The sequence below is a fragment of the Crinia signifera genome, chromosome 6 (assembly GCF_055691185.1).
Source record: "Crinia signifera chromosome 6, ASM5569118v1, whole genome shotgun sequence".
Taxonomy (NCBI): Eukaryota; Metazoa; Chordata; class Amphibia; order Anura; family Myobatrachidae; genus Crinia; species Crinia signifera.
The window spans coordinates 247,880,043-247,900,902 of NC_139222.1; the positions used below are offsets into that span (position 1 = coordinate 247,880,043).

Sequence of the window (20,860 nt, forward strand, 5' to 3'; positions counted from 1 at the left end):
AAGGCACTGCAGCCTTATGGTACCTGTCCATAGGGGAATACATTGTCATTCCAAATAGGGCTGTCACGGACCCACCGGTCGCCTGCTCCGATACGTCAATCTGAGCAGCTCCGGCCGTGACTGGGGTTCACTCAGGACACTCGGGTCCTTTCCTTGAGGTACACTGCCACCAGCCAAAACCTGATTTTAGCGCCTGAAACTGCGCAAGGGGCGGCTTGGCTCGCCCCTGACCACACAATACAAGATAACAATGGTAACGCTTTCCAGCCTTTCTCTTCTGAGGCTAATGAGTCTTAAGAACACAGAACCAGGACTGAGAATATGTATTATTTATTCCTAGAAATACTACAGAGCTTTAGACAAAAATAGTTACAAGATTTTACAGTGATTTTAAAAGTACACACAAGTTTTAAATGCAATTTCAAAAATAAAAAGGGAAAAAAGACAGAACCTATCTTACACTTAAATACAGATCCTGACGTGGGGGGGTCCTCCACAAGAAATCTCTCGTCGCCTACAGCCTGTTTTGCTAGACCCCCAGGTAGTGACACTGACTATAGGGAGAAGGTCTTAGTTATACCTTGCAGACTCCCTCATCCCTCCCACCCTTGGGATTCCACTCTTTCCATGCTGAAGGAGTGTGGAAGGTCCCTGGCAATGTACAGTCTGCTGTTTTCAAAGTGATTGATCCTCTTTCCTTGCATAGCAGACCCACTGATAAGAGATGTGAAGGAAGGGGACAAACTCTAACCTCTTCTCCTGGACCATGGTTTATGAGGGCTCAGATCTTATCTTACATCCTGACTCCGGAGGAGTCCACAGATGTCACACTGAGGAAATACAGGCCTCAAACTTAGACCAGGGTCACCTACAGTTTACATACAAGACATGTCCTGATTCCAATACTTACAGGAGACATAACTATTACACCAATATCAGACATACATTCACCGGACAGATAATCATAACAGGAGGCATACGTTAATTTGATCGATCACCTGATCTGATCGTTACACCTCCCCCTTTTAAAATGGCGCACAGAGGTGGTGACCCACGTCACCATCTCCTCAGTGCGCTATTCACTACATCACCTGGACAGGTAGCAGTGGTCTCTGTGCTGAGACAGACTGCCACTGATTCTGCGGGATCTGTACTAACACTTCACTATACTTGACGTCGGTCATGGCACCACCTGATGCCATAGCCGTGGCTAGGGTGGGCAATGGGCATAGTCCCTGTCCCTCTCGCAGGAGATGGCAAACTAAAAGCACACAGGTGTCCTCGAACCCATAGTCTGTGAGCACACTGATATAGTGGGAGCTGTGTCCATCCCGGCTGGCAATGACACAGCCCACCACAGCTGTGCGTCGTACTCCTGGGCACGGATTCTCCCCTGCAGCTGGCAGTTTGGCCTTACTCACTGAGATCAGTACCAGACCATTCCGCCACACCCCAAACGGCCATCCCCCTGGGACTCGTAACTCGGCACGTTTAACTATACCACAGGTGTGGGGCATTCTCCCAGCACTATATACAGACTTAAAAATGTCTTCCCAGCACTTCACCTGAGCTGACTGACCCCCCCTCCCCTTCACTGGGGGGAAGGTCCACTCACTCAACACCTCACACCTCATCCTTTTGTGAGGAGATTCTCCCTCTTTGTCTGTGTGTGTGAATTGCGAAGGGGGGCACGTTTCTGCAAGGGGGAATACCAGCAGGTCATTGTCCCCTGTCTTGGGAACATCCCAGCTCAGCTTTTCTGAGGTTAATGGAGCTGAGTTTACCTGTGCTTCACGGGCCCTCCCACCCTTCTGGTTACACACAGCAGCTTCCCTACTAGCCACTGGCTCTATTTCTGAAACAACCCTCTCACTGCACCCAGGTGTATCTTTCCCACTTCCCAGGTATGGGGCAGCCTGTGCAGGGTTGATTCTCAGTTCTGCGTGGAAAGCCAAGCTTTCCATGTCAGTCCAGGACACCTTCCTGAGCCTGACCTTCCCTCCCAGACCCGCAGGTTCTGTGGCTGGGGTGGTGCCACTGAGGTTCTCAGGAGAGGCATCCGTTATCCAGTGATGCTGGAAAAATGCAGTCTCTGGAGGATCCTCAGTGTCTGGAGGGAACCCCTGCTGTGTTCCTGTATCTGTTCTTGTGTGGCTACAGTAAGGAGGGGGGTATGGGGGGAAAGCTGCAGTAAGGGACACTCTCTCCCTATCTGACAGGTCTACAGTGCACACAGGGCCCACCAGGTCACTTATTATACCTGGTACCACAGTTCCCACAGTAGCGCAAGACATCACATTATCAACAGCAACATCACTATCATAACCTGGGGAGACATCCTGCAATACCTGCAAATTAGCCTGTGCATCTTCCACAACACATGGGGCCCATCCTGCTGGCTTACAATTGCACCATGGCAAACCCGCTATATCTGGATCCCATTGTCTCTGAGCAGGAATGGGGTTATCTGAGCATGTTGTCACCGTTAACTTATTGGCAGGTACATGCGCTGCCTGCAACCAACTCAGATCGGTCCCATTCGTGCAGTTAGCGACCCCATGCCCGATGTCACAACCAGACATCACTGGAGGAACAGGGTTAACTTCTAGCACAGCAACCTTAATGACATCACCATCAGCACTCCTACCACTGGTGAGTGAGGGTGTCTCATTCCCAACTAGATTAGGGCATGCATTTAACCCCACAAACTGGCAAGGAGTACCCACTATACCTGTCTCTAACTCACCCTCCACCTGTACCGAAGGTACGGCACTATCGCAGATCATCCCAGGGGCTTCACACAAAATAACAACATTGCAATGTTCAGCATGGTTACATACTACCTGAGATGCATCATATGGTTCAGAAGGGTTAGCGACAGATATGTGTGGAGTTAATAAAAGTCCCACATCAGTAGTCCCACACATACTTGTGTGCATACAGTCAGAAAGTCCCATTCCTATTTCCGACATAGTCTCTCCCCTGCATACTTTCACTATGCAGCCAGCCGCTTCCGGCAACAAATCTGGAGCAACGGGTGGGAACATGCTGCTCACATCTTCCAGCAGTTTAAACTGGGCCTTGTGATGTGAGGTCTCTGGAACAGGTTCCACACCGATTGTAGCAGGCCCGGGTACCATGTCCATGAGGGAAACCCCGGTAGGCTGTGTCGTTGGATCCATAGCTGGTGATAGAAGCTGTTCCAGGCGATTCCTTTCAGCCTCTGCCCAGCGGCACTGCTCTTTCCACCATGGAGTATCGAGCTTTTTACAATCATAAGCATATTGCTGCGCTATTTCAAAACAGTCCGTCAGGTCTCTCAGCAGTAACCAAGGAGTCGCATCGGGACCCCAGGTTAGAAACTCACCGCGATACATGCCGAAAACATTGCGCTCATCATTTCGTGCACGGGTGAGCCGCTTGATCATCTCCCAGCGGGAATTGTTGGGGCAGGAGATACCTTGCAGCTGACATTCTGTAGTGAGTTCTTCTGGGCTCATAAGCCTAAACGGATAATCATCACCATATGGGTCAGAATACTCACTGGGCTCTTCTGGTGCTGTAGGGGATTGGTACTCTGCAGTCTCCCTGACTGCCACCCATCCTACAGTCTCCCTGGTGCTAGCAGAGATGTCAGCTCTCTGAGCATCGGCTGTAGTGTCCAGGGCCAGCTCATTACTCACAACCAAGCTGACACTCACTTGGCTTCCTCTGTCTGCTTCCAAGACAGGGAACTGTGCATGACGCGGTCCGGTGAAATTCGCGTCAGCGGTCATTTGGGACCTCTGTCCCTTGTTAGGCTCCCCATGATTGATAACAGAGTCCACACCATGATCCAACACATTATTTACTTCCGCAGACAGTAAAAGTTCAGTACGAAGCCCATCTCCTGCTAACTCAGTAGCCACGGCAGATAAAGTCTCACGTAAAGGTTCGCCATCATGATGCCCTGTATCATCCTCCACTGGTTCACCAACAGCGATCAGCCCCCTGAGCCTCACCAGTTCCAACTGGTACTCACGCTCGGCATGACGCTCCGCAGCCTCTCTGTCCACAGTGGCTTTGCGCTCCGCAGCCTCTCTGTCGACAATGGCTTGGCAGTGCTGCACCAGCTGCAAAGCGAATACGGGGTTCACATTCTTAATTTGCCCGATAACAGCTAGAAGGTCGCTCGGCAGTGTAGACTTGCTGGGTCCAGCAGAAGGGTTTAACCCTGGCGCGGCATCGTTTGTACTGTCCAGTGCTGACTGAGCCCCTGGGGTAGGATTGTCCATGGACTGGTTTCCTCCAGCAGCTAGAGTCCGATCGGCATCCACTAGTGCCTGAATCATACGTTTTCTACTCTGGCCAGACCAAGGGATATTCCTCCGCACACACACGACCGCCAGGTCATCTCTCCTCATCTGCTGGTAATCAGCCATCCGGAGTCTCACACTTGTCAAATAAAATGATAGGAAAGAAAACAAGAGAAGGGAGGGAACAGAAATTGCATCCACTGTGTGACTTTTAAAACTATAGTAAAGCTCTGAGTTCTGATTCTGGTGATGTGGGTATTTCTCACAAAATTCTACCCACACTCACTTAAGTTCTTAAAGAGAAAAATGAATTCTCCACCCCACCGCTTGCCACCAAATGTCACGGACCCACCGGTCGCCTGCTCCGATACGTCAATCTGAGCAGCTCCGGCCGTGACTGGGGTTCACTCAGGACACTCGGGTCCTTTCCTTGAGGTACACTGCCACCAGCCAAAACCTGATTTTAGCGCCTGAAACTGCGCAAGGGGCGGCTTGGCTCGCCCCTGACCACACAATACAAGATAACAATGGTAACGCTTTCCAGCCTTTCTCTTCTGAGGCTAATGAGTCTTAAGAACACAGAACCAGGACTGAGAATATGTATTATTTATTCCTAGAAATACTACAGAGCTTTAGACAAAAATAGTTACAAGATTTTACAGTGATTTTAAAAGTACACACAAGTTTTAAATGCAATTTCAAAAATAAAAAGGGAAAAAAGACAGAACCTATCTTACACTTAAATACAGATCCTGACGTGGGGGGGTCCTCCACAAGAAATCTCTCGTCGCCTACAGCCTGTTTTGCTAGACCCCCAGGTAGTGACACTGACTATAGGGAGAAGGTCTTAGTTATACCTTGCAGACTCCCTCATCCCTCCCACCCTTGGGATTCCACTCTTTCCATGCTGAAGGAGTGTGGAAGGTCCCTGGCAATGTACAGTCTGCTGTTTTCAAAGTGATTGATCCTCTTTCCTTGCATAGCAGACCCACTGATAAGAGATGTGAAGGAAGGGGACAAACTCTAACCTCTTCTCCTGGACCATGGTTTATGAGGGCTCAGATCTTATCTTACATCCTGACTCCGGAGGAGTCCACAGATGTCACACTGAGGAAATACAGGCCTCAAACTTAGACCAGGGTCACCTACAGTTTACATACAAGACATGTCCTGATTCCAATACTTACAGGAGACATAACTATTACACCAATATCAGACATACATTCACCGGACAGATAATCATAACAGGAGGCATACGTTAATTTGATCGATCACCTGATCTGATCGTTACAAGGGCAATGATCTTTTGTTGGCGTTGTTGCCTATATTGTATTCAATTTATAATATACCGTTGTCATTCAATTTGTAGTTATGTCCTTTCCATCAAAATGTACTATCAGAACTATCAACCACTTCCCTTTTATTCTTCAGCTCATGGAACAATTGCTGGACCCCCAGGTTTAGCAGGACAGAAGGGAGAGAGAGGATACCCAGGTATCAAAGGTAAGCAGCCTAATATAGAGAATTACATGTATTTTATTTAAAAAACATTTCACTTAAAATCTATTTTTTTTAAACCATTTTCTGTTACTAAAGCTTCAACATGTGACAATTAAATCATCTAAGTTTCAAAATAACAATATATGGACATAAAAGTGTATGGATATCAAAGTCCATAACAGCACAGAACAACAAAAACATCAAAAAAGAAAGAAAAATAATAGCAATGGAATGACTGAACTGACACATATATTACTGTAGGTAAAATAAATCTAAAGCCAAGCTTAGCAATATATAAATTCAAAAGGAAATTCTGGAGGTCATTAAAGAAAATACACAATATATTACGAAAACACTGAGCTATAGCTTCCCTGGTAGAAATTTGACGAAACTCTGTGCAACTCTAAAGGTGCGTACACACAGGGGAGATATATTGCTCAGCAATATATTGTTAGCAATATATTGCTGAGTAATATATTGCTCAGTTTCTCCTTTTCATCAGCGACTAGAGATTGTCGCTGATGAAAGGGAACCTCTGCCGGGTGGTGCCGCAGAGGTAATCAGCTGGTCGCAGGAGCAAGCTCCTGTGACCAGCGATTAGAATGGGGCTGAAAACGGGAGCACGCACCCGGCGATTTATTGCCGGGGCACACTCCCATCACTGGCAATATGGTCGCCAGCGACCATATTCCCAGCGATTTCAGCCCCTATCGCCCCCGTGTGTACACAGCTTAAAAATCAAAGTTTTCAAAATCACCAATCAAGTTCTGGGGAAGGTGTGTTAATGGCGATTTAATATGACCAGAGAGACAATAAGTGAACAGCGCAGGTTACGTAATAAGTCCGCAACCAACGTACCCTTTATACCTAACTACGTGCGTACAAAGCGTAGCGCAGCGTAGTGTACCTTTTATTGTATTATGTACACAGAGAACCAGTACCTTAATCAGAGATTCCTTCGCAGTATTTTGTCTCTAAACTGCGAATATACCTTATCGGACAGTGTCCGTAATATACCTTGTCACTATTATGCGAATAAACAGACACGACCACTGTATAGAAATAAGGAGATAAGAACTCCGCAAAAGGTTGTATTTAAGTCCCTAATGGACAAAAAGGGGGTTACAGAAATAAGAATAAACAGGTATAACAAGTAACACAATATACTAACAATGAATACTAAACAGACTCTGCTAAGGGGAAAAAAAACAGATACAAGACACAATCAGCCAATCAATACAATAAGGATAACTACCGTTAGTGCAACCGTTACCGTTCTCATCAAATATGCGAAGTGTAGTCCGGTCAGAGCTCACTATCGTTCAGGGATGAACTATAGTCCGGTGGTCAGGTCAGGGAAAAGTAGATGTGCCGAAGAGAGTTTGGCTGCTCTGGGTCGCCTATCTTATAGGGTCAGAAAGGGGAGGTCAAAGGCCGTTCTCATTGGTCAGGGGTCGAATGTCAGGTCAGCTGTGATTGGGGGGTAAGCTGATACACCTGGTTTGGCTAGGTCCAGGGGAGTGAACTTTAAGAGTCCTTTGTTCGGTGGTTTCGGCGTCAGCAGTGATAAGAACTGGTTTCATCTGGATTTCTTTGTTACATTCTTTCAACAGAAACTGTCCCTGGATTATGGATTATGTCCATAACTATCGGGCAGTGTATATTGCGAAATATTCGCAATGACCGGAATACTTCGCATAATGAACTGAACGGAACGGTACTAAACACGATACAGATAGATGTATGCAGGGCTAACTAAGCTATGTGTGGCGTTCTAAACCTTTAACTATATTTTACTTAGGGTCAGTATGTATTTATGAATTTATGTGTGATAGTATGGCTACTCTTCTGGTCCACTTTGCCACGCATACTCGGGTATGGAAACTTTATTTGCGCAACTCTGCGAACCAAAATGGCGGCCATACTATCCTAAAATGGCGTGTGTGTAACTCGACTTCCATAGTCCACCCTTTAACAGTAATTATAAAACTGTTACAATACAAAACATTTCACACGAAAATACAGAAATTCATAATCCTAACAGAGAAATTGGGATACATGAATTAAACATATAAGGGGAGTAAACCATCTGCTCTCGGCCGATCTAGGATCATGGATAAACGATGGGCCGCATTTATCGAACAACCTACTCAGGGTCACGAAGGATAATGTACAATTTTGGGATAAAAATAAAAACAGGGGTGGTTACAACATATACACGTTCACAAATATGGTTTCTTTAAAGGGAGGTGGTTTCGATTTTAGGGTCATATACCAAACCCTGGTCTTCCTCTGTATCTCTCGTTCTTACACTCATGATTTCGGTACGTTTTGTCTTTCCCCGGGTCACCACCTTTATACATTTGAACAATAGCACAAAGACTATGATGGCACCACCGATACAGAGAAGGAGTTTTCCTATGCTAGCTATGAACCCTTGCGCCCATTCTCCTAAACCAGAGAACCAGTGCATTGGATTCAACCAGGAGGTCCATTCACTAACTTTGTTACCTATTTCTGCCAGGCTGATATTATGTTCCCTTCTAAATTCCCACTTAAGCTGAAGAATCTCATCCATCCGATGATCGATGATTTCTTCTGGGTCTTCAGTATTGTTGGTGATATATGTACAACACTTCACCCCAAACTGTGTAGAGAGGGTGACACAATATCCTCCTGTCATAGCTGTCAGATAGTTCAGCACCATCCGATGTTGGACTAGCTCTCTTTTATATGCTTGCAACTCCTTCCCAGTGTATCTAAAGGTGTCATCATAAATCTCAGTGATGTTATCTACCAAGCTGGCCAATGCTTGTATATATTTAAAATTTATGACTCCTCTGGCTGTATGGGTGATATCTAAAGCAATGAGGAGTTGGATACCGAACGACTCGTGTATCATTTCGGAAGCTAGGGGTTCTTTCCTGATGGTTAAATCCCTTTTATGGATTTGGTCATAATGGGTATGAGTGTAAGGAGGAGAAATACCTCTGTGTATGTTCATCATCTCATCATGTGTGAGGGTCATCACTTCCGGTAACACTCTGCCTAGATAACAAATACCAACGTAGTTCATGGAGAGCCATTTGTACGCCCTCCTACCACAAATATAATAAACATCGTCAGGGAGAAAATAAGGGACAGAGTATTTCATGATCTTGTCACACATTATCCATAAGAACATCCCCGTCCCCTGTTCCCTGACTTGTTCCTCACAGATTTCTGGCTGTAGGGTTACATTACAGTAGCCGGCTGATACTCTGCCGGCCATCATTTTACTTCTCTTCACCGTGTAGACATATTTATAGTGTCTCCCACTGGTTCGGATTTTTAACAACAATTCTTTATCAATAGGCTCTCCATCTGGACGTTGGGAGTAAGTTATTGTCTGGTTATGCCATGTCACTTCCCAAGTACCAATCGCTCTGGAACTCGAGAAGTTCATACATACCAGGGATTTATCCACTTGGTATGGGTGTAATCTAAGACTAGGGGACCTGGTATACAGGTATCTCTTATCCAATGGCCTCCCCTTATTTAATACGCTTATCTCTGAAATGTTAAGCGGGTATGGGACTAGGCCTACACTACTCCTTTTATGTAGCACTTGTGAACACACCCAGCATTCTGTTTGGTTTAAAACCTTACCCACTAGTGAGTGGTAATCACTCAAGGGATGTCGGCCGGTAGTTGCCTTACTTGTCGACTGACATCGCTGGATGCATTCTTCTTCCATTTTAGGTTGACAATATCTACAGACACAGTACTCACCAGACAATAACTCATCACATAGCCCTTGAACTACGTTTCCCTCATACCTTTTACCTTCTCCTGTCATGGGCAAAGTGTCAAGCTGGTTTAGGGATTCTACCTCACCCATATCTGGGTCCATTATTACACTGTCAGAACTCCGCTCCGATCGCTCTAGGATGTGGCAGCCACCGAGTATCTTTGGGTGAATAAAAGAACACAGAAAGAAAACAAAGACATATATGCATAACTGTGGACCTTTTGCTTGGAGTCCTTCCATCATCTCTACCAGGGGACTTTTATTTTGCTCTGCTCTTAGACCTTTGTTCGCTCAGGTTGCTCGACCTTGGCTGCTTCTCAGTGTTCCCGAAACAATGCTTCTAGCGACACTTCTTCTCTCTCGCTCTCTGCACACTGGGACTCTGGGTTACTGGCTTTCTTGCAGTGGGACGAATGTATCCAAGTCTCTCTCTCTGCGACTTTAATTGATGTAGTGCTGGTCAACAAAACTTGGTACGGTCCTTCCCAACGGTCTATCAAGCAACCTGAGCGTAAAAAATTTCGGATCATAACAAAGTCTCCTGGTTTAAGATTATGACAATTCTCTGTAGGCATATCAGGGTTCAGTAATTTCAGCTGCTTTTGTTGCTCCCTTAGCTGTTTGTTTAGCTTTAGGAGATACTGTACAGTTAGCTCATTGTTACATTTGAGATCATCCTGTGGGTCTATCATGATGTGTGGCTGCCGACCAAACAATATCTCGAAGGGGGACAAGTTGAGCGGAGTCCTGGGAGTGGTCCTAATGCTATACAGCACAATAGGCAATGCCTCTGGCCATAACAACCCTGTTTCAGCCATAACTTTACCCAATTTGTTCTTAATAGTACCATTCATTCTCTCAACTTTGGCGCTCGCCTGGGGACGATATGGAGTATGAAGTTTACTATTAATCCCCAGGAGTTTACACATGATTTGGAAGACCTCTCCTGTGAAATGAGTGCCTCTGTCACTCTCAATGACCTTTGGGATACCATACCTACAGACAAACTCCTGACATATTTTCTTTGCTGTAAAGGTAGCAGTGTTGGAGGCAGCGGGGAAAGCCTCCACCCAGCTAGAAAACATGTCAACACAAACTAATACATATTTCAAATTCCTACAGGGTGGTAACTGTATGAAGTCGATTTGTATTACCTGGAAAGGGCCTTCTGTAGGAGGGATGTGGGATGGCTCTGTTGGGATGGCTTTTCCAACGTTCTTCCTCAAACAGGTGAGGCATGACATTGCCACTCTACCTGCTTGAGAAGCGAACCCTGGTGCACACCAGTAGGCCTTTACCAGCTTGCACATACCTTCCTTCCCAAGATGTGTCAGCCCATGGGCCGCCTCGGCTAGACTAGGAAGGTATGCTCTGGGGGCCACTGGTTTCCCGTGTCCATCTCTCCAAAGTCCGGTAGACTCTTGGCCACATCCCTTCGACTTCCATACTGCTCTTTCCTGTGGGGAACACAAATTCTGCATGTCTATCAGTTTGGATGTGGATACTATGTTCAGTGTACAAAGGTTGGTAGGATGGGTGAAAATATTTACAGGGCATGCGGCCCTTTTCGCTGCCTCATCAGCGCGGCTGTTACCAAGTGACACCGGGTCCTTCTCTGATGTGTGAGCTTTGCACTTGATAACAGCCACTCTGTCTGGAAGCTGAATAGCTCCCAGAAGTCTCCTAATATATGTCGCATGCGCCACTGGTGTGCCAGCCGCCGTCATGAAATTTCGAAGGCGCCATAGGGCTCCAAAATCATGGACTACTCCGAAAGCATATCTGGAGTCGGTATATATGTTGACTGATTTTCCTTGGGCCAGTTCACATGCTCTGGTTAGTGCCACCAGTTCCGCTACTTGTGCTGAGTGAGGTGGTCCCAAGGGTTCAGCTTCCACAATACCTTCTCCATCTACTACTGCGTAGCCTGTGCACAGCTCTCCCGTGTCCGTCTGTCTATGACAGCTGCCATCTGTGAATAAGGTTATGTCTACCTCACTTAATGGGCTGTCGCTTATGTCAGGACGTGCTGTGAAGGTCTGATTCAGGTAGGACATGCAATCATGTTTGTCCTCACTCTCACTAAACTCTGCTTTACCATATTCAGCAACATTCCCATCACCCTCCACCCTTTGTGCCTTGGAAGGCACATGAGGAAGGAATGTGGCTGGGTTTAGTGTGTTGCATCTTTTGATGGTAATATTTACTGGGGCCATCAGCGCCAGTTCCCACTTAGTGAACCGTGCTGAGGACACATGACGTGTTTGGGCAGAATTTAGGAGGGCAGAGACAGCATGGGGAGCATGAACAGTTAAATCGTGTCCCAACACTACGTCCTCACTCTTACTTACTAGTTGTGCTATTGCAGCCACACTTCGTAAGCAAGTTGGGAGTGAGCGTGCTACTGTGTCCAGCTGGCCACTGTAGTACGCTATTGGTCGGTTGGCATCACCATGCTTTTGTACAAGTACTCCTGCCGCACACCCACCTGATTCAGTTCCGTACAGTTCAAAGGGTTTTCCATAATCTGGCATTCCCAGTGCTGGGGCCTTTGTTAGGCTCACCTTTAGTTCCTCGAAAGCCAGTTCAGATTCCTCAGTATGAGAGACCCGATCTGGCTTAGTTGAGGAAACCATCTCTTGTAGTGGTAATGCCAGAATAGAGAAACCTGGGATCCAATTGCGACAGTATCCACACATGCCTAGGAACGTACGGATCTGATGCTGGGTCTGTGGCAGTACCATGTTCTGAATCGCTTGGATTCTGTCGTCGGTGAGGTGTCTCAGCCCTTGGGTAAGGCAGTGGCCCAGATACTTAACCCTGGTCTGGCATAATTGTAGCTTATCCTTTGATACTTTATGTCCTGTCTCTGAGAGATGCATCAGCAGCTGTCTAGTGTCATCCACTGATGACTCCAGTGACTCAGAACACAACAATAAGTCATCAACATATTGTATCAGTATCGAACCACTCATGGGTTGAAAGGATTGTAAACAATCATGCAAGGCCTGGGAGAAGATGCTGGGGCTGTCTATGAATCCTTGGGGGAGTCGTGTCAAGGTATACTGTACTCCTCTGTAAGTAAAGGCGAACAGATACTGGCTGTCAGGATGCAAAGGGACGGAGAAGAAAGCTGAACACAAATCAATGACTGTGAAATGAGTACAATGAGGTGGGATTTGCATTAGGATGACAGCTGGGTTTGGCACTACGGGGAATTGGCTCTCAACTACCTTGTTTACCCCTCTTAAATCCTGCACTAGTCTGTAGCCCCTCCCCCCGCTCTTTTTCACAGGAAAGATGGGACTATTGGCCGTGCTGGAAGTTCTAACTAGGATTTCCTGTTGGAGCAATCGTTGGATCACTGGAAATATTCCTAGCTCAACTTCAGGTTTTAAAGGGTATTGCGGTATTTTTGGGGCTATCCTGCCTTCTTTTAAACAGATTTCTACTGGAGCTACATTTGCCATTAGCCCAGCGTCCTGTCCATCTTTAGTCCAAAGGGAACTCGGTATTTGTGCTGTAATTTCAGCTACCCTAGATGGATTTGATTCTACAACAGTGGAATACAACATTAGCCTCTGAGGACTGTCCAGCATATCTTGCACTTCTTGTGTAAGATTTTTAGGAGTATCTAGGAATACCCCATCGGGAGTGCAATAGATGACACATCCCATTTTACATAGTAAATCTCTACCCAGGAGGTTAGTCGGGGCCGCTGCAGCCAACAGAAAAGAGTGTTTGGTATGCAGAGGCCCGATTGTAACCTCCGCTGGTTTCGTCAGTGGGTAATGTTGTATTTTTCCTGTTACCCCAATTGCCGCTACTGATTGGTTAGTGAAACCCAAGTGAAGAGGAGTGTTGAGAACAGATCTGGCCGCCCCTGTATCAACCAAAAAGGTTTGCCTTACTCCAGCTATATCAACCTTCACCTGAGGTTCCTCTCCAAGGTGTTGTGTTAGTCTAACTGGCTGTAGGATACAGGTGTGACCTGTTTCCTATGGTCTGACCTGGGTTGCCCTTAGCACAGTGTCAGCCATCAGATGGGGAGGAGGCATGTTGCGTGACCTGTCTGTCTCCTCCCATTGTCTAGGGGCTGGGTATCTCCGTGTCTCACCTTTGTGAGATTCCCATTCTCGCTTATGTGTTTGGTAACTCCTGGGGTTTCCTGCCCTACAATGAGCTGAGTAATGACCTTCCCTATTGCAGTTGTAACAGATAATTTGTTTTCTACCTGTGTCCCTGGTGTTTCGTGGTTGTTGGTATGCAGCTTTGTTTGGGGCATTAGTAAGGGCTTGGATGCTAACCATCATCAGTTTGTCAGTTTGCAGTTCCCTGTGCTTCTTAATGTTGCGGTCGTGGTCCACAGCAGATTCCCGTAGGGCATCCACTGTCATTCCACGCCAATTTGGAAAAGAGGTTTGGACTCTGGCTCTCAGGTTTTCCCTAAGCCCTTCCACCAGCACAGAGACAATCATCTCCCTCAGGTGGGGGTCGTCCTTAGGCTCGGAGACACCAGTGTACTTTGATACCTCCAGTAAGGCCTTTGTAAAATAATCAGCAGCAGTTTCGCCATCTTTCTGTTTGATGGTGAAAATCTTGCTATATTCTACTGCCGCAGGAAAATATACTCCCAACTGTAAGTTAATCAGGCGTATATTCTCCTGGTTGATCTCATCATTTATCTCCTTGTCCACTTTCAATCCACTATCCTGAATGAATTTCGGGACGTCAATGTGAGTGGGGAGACAGGCCCTCAACATGATTCTCCAATCCTTGTTGGTGGGCTCATCAGAGTTTCCTAGATCCCTTACAAATTTCCGGCACAATGCCAGATCTTTCCTTGGGTCAGGGAAATCTGTAATGATGGACCGCAGCTCTAACCGTGTCCATGGGTTTAGCATGGTCATCTTTCTGGTAGGTATCACACCCTCTCTGTCTGCCTTACCATAGGGAACCTCCAGTGTGCGTACAGGGTATGTTTGTACCACATTCGCATTACTGGGACCTGCTTGGGAGTCATTTGTGTCTGTGCTGTGTGGTGCATCATTACCTGAGTCCAATACTATGCTGTTGGCATCAGCCGTCTCCTCCTCCTGTGCTGGGGCCTCAACAGCGGGTTGAGCTTTTCCCTCAATCATATTAATTGCATGAGAGACGGCCAGTGCCAACAGCTGCTCGTTTTCCTCTCGGGTTTCCTTGTAAGGGGATAAGACAGGGTACAGGTTAGCAACGGATACATTATTACTTATACTTTTCTTATGAGTCATTATCCCCTTCGGCACATACGGGGGTGGGGGAGCTGATTCTATTGTGGCAGCGGTTGCATTTATATTGTGGCTGATTGCGTCAGGTATTGCCAGACCTCTGCTTCCCCATTGTTCCTGTCCTTCCTTCTGCCACAATTTAAGAATATTGATATGCTTCACTCTCTCCTTACGACTGGAGAGTAGGCATATTTCATCTTTTACTGCTGATAAGATTTCCGGATCGAAGCTACCAACACTGGGAAATTCTAACTTGCTGCCTTGTGTCATTTTTCTCCATTTATTTTGGTAAACAACTGCGAGTTCACCGTGCTTCCTGCACATAATAAAAGCAGCCGATCCTTTTGGCCGGCTTGCTTCCTCCCTAACATGCACGTTATCACAGCGTGACCCGTTATTACCCATAGTTACAGGAATAAACGTTCACAGCTTAATAGATATCGGTGGGTTATTACTTGTCTGAGAGCTCCCCAAACACTCACTTCTACAGCTTCCTAGAACATCCCACAGTCAAGCAGGTGCGAAGGATACGAGGTACGATACTCAATCACCAAGTCTTTCAACTAGCAGCGAACTTCTAGCCAACTTGCTTGGTGCGGCACAATTTTTCCAGGGTATAACAAACTTGTTTTCCTATACCCCCAAAAATTGGATTTCTAAAGTAGCTAATCGGAAACAAGTGCGTTCCGATGTATCTTCTTGTACCCTCCTAGCGGAATCAATTCCACTGAAGGGGCAGTTCCTATGGGCACGTCGTCACGTGAACCCTAACCTTGTCCTACCTGGACTGTCCTACACTGGACTACACTGCGCTTGAGTCGTGTCGTCACACACCCGTTCGCCTCAGTTATGTTTCACACTGGGCACTGGTTACACCTTGGTCTTATGCATATATTTGAAATATTTCTGTACAGAAAATCTTCCCAGGCCGGTAGCTTGTCACTAGATACTTATGCAGGTATAAATCCCTTATAATACGCTATAGGAATCTATTAAAATAATGCTTGAGTTGCTTGCTTATGAAAAAAATGAACAAAAGAAGAGAGAAAAAAAAAAAAAAACTTATTTTTTTTTTCTCTTTATTAAATCACCACCCTATCCACAGTATATTGCTATACTGTTTAAATAAAGCTAGTGGTTCAATACTGTTCACCTTTGAGTTCCTATGTGTGCTGCATGTGCAGTACCAATGAACAGCCACGTGTGTACATGCGCTGTTCACAGGCCGCCGGTGAATCGGCCACCCACGTGTTCTATAGTGTATTTGCAAGGTTGCACTCGGGTTTCGCTATACGCAGTAATTGCGCCTAAATGTGGAATAAATCCCTTAACTCCGTCCGAAAGTTACGTATCAAGATGCGAAATAAATCCCGCACTTAATACGTAAATCACGTACAAAGATGCGAAAATTTCCCGATATGGGCACGTGCGCGCGCACCTTGCTTAATACACAATAGACGCTTTACGTTACTGCCAAAGGCCCAGGGCTTGTCGCCACGTGGCGGAGTCTCTGGTTTTGCAGTAACTAACAATAAAAGTTATAGTTTTGCACAGAGGGGATCCTCTATGTACTATAATAAACACAGACTCCACGTGTGCGAACCTTATCGCACGTGGTACGTATACTGTAATAAACAAGCAACCCAAGACACTATACCCCGTTAAACTACTTGTGGCAGGCAGAAGTACAGTTTACTAAACACTTAGGTATGATATACTTTAAAACACGTGGCTTTCACTTATTGTACTCCGGGTTCAGCGCTAGCACTTCCCGAACCCCGCACCGCCGCGGACTCGGCCTATCCAGCAATGGAAACAAATAAATACTTCCACCCTTTTGCTGGTATAGGTCGGGTCGCACGCCTGGTACTGAGTTCTGGAATGTGGAGCGGACGGACGAGCCCCCAATTGTTAATGGCGATTTAATATGACCAGAGAGACAATAAGTGAACAGCGCAGGTTACGTAATAAGTCCGCAACCAACGTACCCTTTATACCTAACTACGTGCGTACAAAGCGTAGCGCAGCGTAGTGTACCTTTTATTGTATTATGTACACAGAGAACCAGTACCTTAATCAGAGATTCCTTCGCAGTATTTTGTCTCTAAACTGCGAATATACCTTATCGGACAGTGTCCGTAATATACCTTGTCACTATTATGCGAATAAACAGACACGACCACTGTATAGAAATAAGGAGATAAGAACTCCGCAAAAGGTTGTATTTAAGTCCCTAATGGACAAAAAGGGGGTTACAGAAATAAGAATAAACAGGTATAACAAGTAACACAATATACTAACAATGAATACTAAACAGACTCTGCTAAGGGGAAAAAAAACAGATACAAGACACAATCAGCCAATCAATACAATAAGGATAACTACCGTTAGTGCAACCGTTACCGTTCTCATCAAATATGCGAAGTGTAGTCCGGTCAGAGCTCACTATCGTTCAGGGATGAACTATAGTCCGGTGGTCAGGTCAGGGAAAAGTAGATGTGCCGAAGAGAGTTTGGCTGCTCTGGGTCGCCTATCTTATAGGGTCAGAAAGGGGAGGTCAAAGGCCGTTCTCATTGGTCAGGGGTCGAATGTCAGGTCAGCTGTGATTGGGGGGTAAGCTGATACACCTGGTTTGGCTAGGTCCAGGGGAGTGAACTTTAAGAGTCCTTTGTTCGGTGGTTTCGGCGTCAGCAGTGATAAGAACTGGTTTCATCTGGATTTCTTTGTTACATTCTTTCAACAGAAACTGTCCCTGGATTATGGATTATGTCCATAACTATCGGGCAGTGTATATTGCGAAATATTCGCAATGACCGGAATACTTCGCATAATGAACTGAACGGAACGGTACTAAACACGATACAGATAGATGTATGCAGGGCTAACTAAGCTATGTGTGGCGTTCTAAACCTTTAACTATATTTTACTTAGGGTCAGTATGTATTTATGAATTTATGTGTGATAGTATGGCTACTCTTCTGGTCCACTTTGCCACGCATACTCGGGTATGGAAACTTTATTTGCGCAACTCTGCGAACCAAAATGGCGGCCATACTATCCTAAAATGGCGTGTGTGTAACTCGACTTCCATAGGTGTATACTCCAATCACTTGTCAAGCAGAGATAAAAGCAGGTGTGGGCAATAAGTATCCCACCAGTAAATCCCACCATGCCCTGTCACAAATTTGCTATCAGGGCATGCCGGAGTGTGCTGGACGGCCGCCTATTGCCCACCATAGTGTACCTTTTACCTTTATAAAGTGGCAGTGGCCATTTTGAGTTTTGAATGAACATTCAATAATATAAAGCGTTTAGATGCCTCTAGTTCTGTGCTCATTAAAATTTATTGGGCCAAAAAAGGGCCTGATTCAGTGATGTACTCTAATGAATGTACAGCTGCAATCATATAAGGATCTAATATGTGAAAAAATGCTAATGCTGTGGTCACCTGGACACGGGGTGAGACGCCCACCGATGTCCTTGCAAATCTCAGTATCTAAAAAAACATGCAGAGATGGTTGCAGACCCTTCCATAATCGACTGCCCAAGTAATCCTACAGTATGTTCTTGTTGAATAGATACAGGAACTGAAAAAATGGTTGTGACATGACTGTATACAGGTTGAGTATCCCGTATACAAAATGCTCGGGACAAGGAGAATTTTGGATAACGGATTATTCCGTATTTCGGAATATTTTAATATTTTAATGATGTATTTTGAAGTATCTTGCATGTATGCTATATAAACACATAAAATACACACAAATATATTTTATTACCACATAAAATACACACAAAAATATTTTATTTGTTCAAAAAGAAGGTTTCAAAACATGAAACAAAATTTGTGTACTATCTCAGATATTGAATTTGAATGCCAAGCAATCATTTTCTTGTACAAATATAGTGCCAGTTACATATCATGTCCTCAGTAGTGCTGTTACAAATGTCCCCAGTGAGTTTTTAGCAAAAAAAATAAAAAAAATTTCACTTTCTGGAATGTATGGTTTTCGGAATAATTCGGAAAACGGATACTCGGATACGGGATACTCAACCTGTATTGCTACTCCCTTTTACTGGGCCCTGACAATAACTTTGCAAATAAAACCTCACTCCAGTGCTACTGTGATACATGCTCAGTTTCCCAATAATCACTCAACCCCGTAAATATCGTCATTTTGGCCCAAAATGTCTGCCTCGACTGCAGACATCAGCTTATCATAAAATAAATCCAACAGCCATCTTTTCTTAAAAATAACATGTTAGAAATCTGTTTATGAGTATGATGGTAAATATATATTTTATTTTTAAAGGTGACCGAGGAGAGCCAGGGTATCCTGGACCACCAGGACCAAGAGGCCATAAAGGAGACAAAGGTGCGGTACCCCTCAATTAGTTTTTCCAAAATATATTATGTTAGGAGGCTACTCACTATCAAGATGATTTATCAATCTCTGGAGCAGATTTATTAAGCCTGGTGAAGGGATAAGGTGGCCGGTGATAAAGCACCAGCCAATCAGCTCCTAAATATCAAGTTACAGGCTAGGTTTGAAAAATTACAGGAGCTGATTGGCTGCTGTGTTATGACCTTTCACTTTATCACTTCTCCACGCTTAATACATCTGCCCCATTGTTCCTTACTAATTTCCCCATGAGATATTCTTTATTTTCTATTTACAGTATAAAAACATCTGGTGGAAAAAATGTAGGATGACATACAATAAATGATTTGTACAATATGCATAGTTTCCATTTAGATAGCTCATTCAATGTTCCTCCTTTTCTCTTGTCTTAGGAGAACAAACCTTAGTAGGAAAACGGAAGAGAAGAAGTCTGGGCGTTTGACGGGATTGGCTGAGCAAGTGATTGGCCAGATCACTTTGCCTGACATTTGATGAATTATTGGTGTGAGCTGAGAGTATTTCCATTCTGTTCCTTTACAGCTGTAAATATCAGGACACCGTGCCGCTCAGTGAGCACGTATCCAAGCAGCCAGCGAGAACTCATATTTAATCGGAAATTGTCCACATCACAGATTCCATTGATCCAAAATCTCTCATATGACTTTGGAGGAAATGTAAAGATATTAATATGTTTATTGTTGCCATATCCGCAATATTCTTTGATCTGTTAATGCCAGAAATTTTTTGTGATCCATGGGGCATTAAAATTCCTATTCGTAAGCAGTGGCGTGCTATGCTCAGCTTAGCAAAACATGTAACTTTACAGTACATTTGTCAGGGTTAAATGTCAACAATGTAGAACTGTAAATACAATTGTCAATACACTGGGATTTACGGCAGTGCTATCTAAATTACTATCTCACAAGTTTTTTTCTATATAACCCAAACCTTGAGTTAAATGGATAAGAAAAAAGTTTTAAATCCCCGACCCCCCCCCCCCCATCCATAATAATATAAAATTTGATGTTAACAACAGCTAAATAGTTACAAGTTGCTTAACTGTCTTATGCCAACGATCTGGGTAACTGGAATTAATCACATAAGATACATTTATTTTTATTATATGTTTTTTTTGTTCATCTTTCTTTGTATTAGTTGTAATTGCCTAAATTTGTTTTTATTGAATTTGTATATTTTAAAGATTTTTTTTACAATAACTCCTTCATGTCTACCGACTTCCTTTATTTCAGAAATGTTTTTTTATTTTTTATAAAAACTAGGACTAGTCTTCTTGAGAGCCAACTGAGCAAATTTAGGAAAAAGTTGATTAAAATCCATGAGAGACTACTTAGAACAAGTAAAGTATAAGCAGGTACTAATGTGGCAGTGTGCACAGAAGAACTTTAGGAGACATGTTAATCAATTTATTATAGATTACACTAGGGCAGTGGTTCCCAAGCTGTGTGCCGTGGCACCTTAGTATGCCTTTGGACACTTGCAGGGGTGTCTTGGGTTGGTAATCTAAGACCAATTCTAATTCCACCTATCTTTAGGGCTCCATGCTACCCCAAGGCTTAATGTGGCCCTGACCTCCATTATTTTGAT

General features: G+C 44.7%; 1 protein-coding gene across 1 annotated transcript in view; it reads left to right on the forward strand.

Moving 5' to 3' along the window:
* Positions 1–20,411, forward strand: part of COL17A1 (collagen type XVII alpha 1 chain) — an 89,372-nt gene extending 68,961 nt beyond the window's left edge. Inside the window, exons 52-54 of the mRNA XM_083150217.1 lie at positions 5,727–5,798; positions 19,166–19,228; positions 19,648–20,411. Coding sequence (XP_083006343.1) covers positions 5,727–5,798; positions 19,166–19,228; positions 19,648–19,697 — 185 coding nt within the window. The 3' untranslated portion in view covers positions 19,698–20,411. The remainder of the gene's footprint in view (positions 1–5,726; positions 5,799–19,165; positions 19,229–19,647) is intronic.
* The last annotated feature ends 449 nt before the right edge of the window (positions 20,412–20,860 follow it).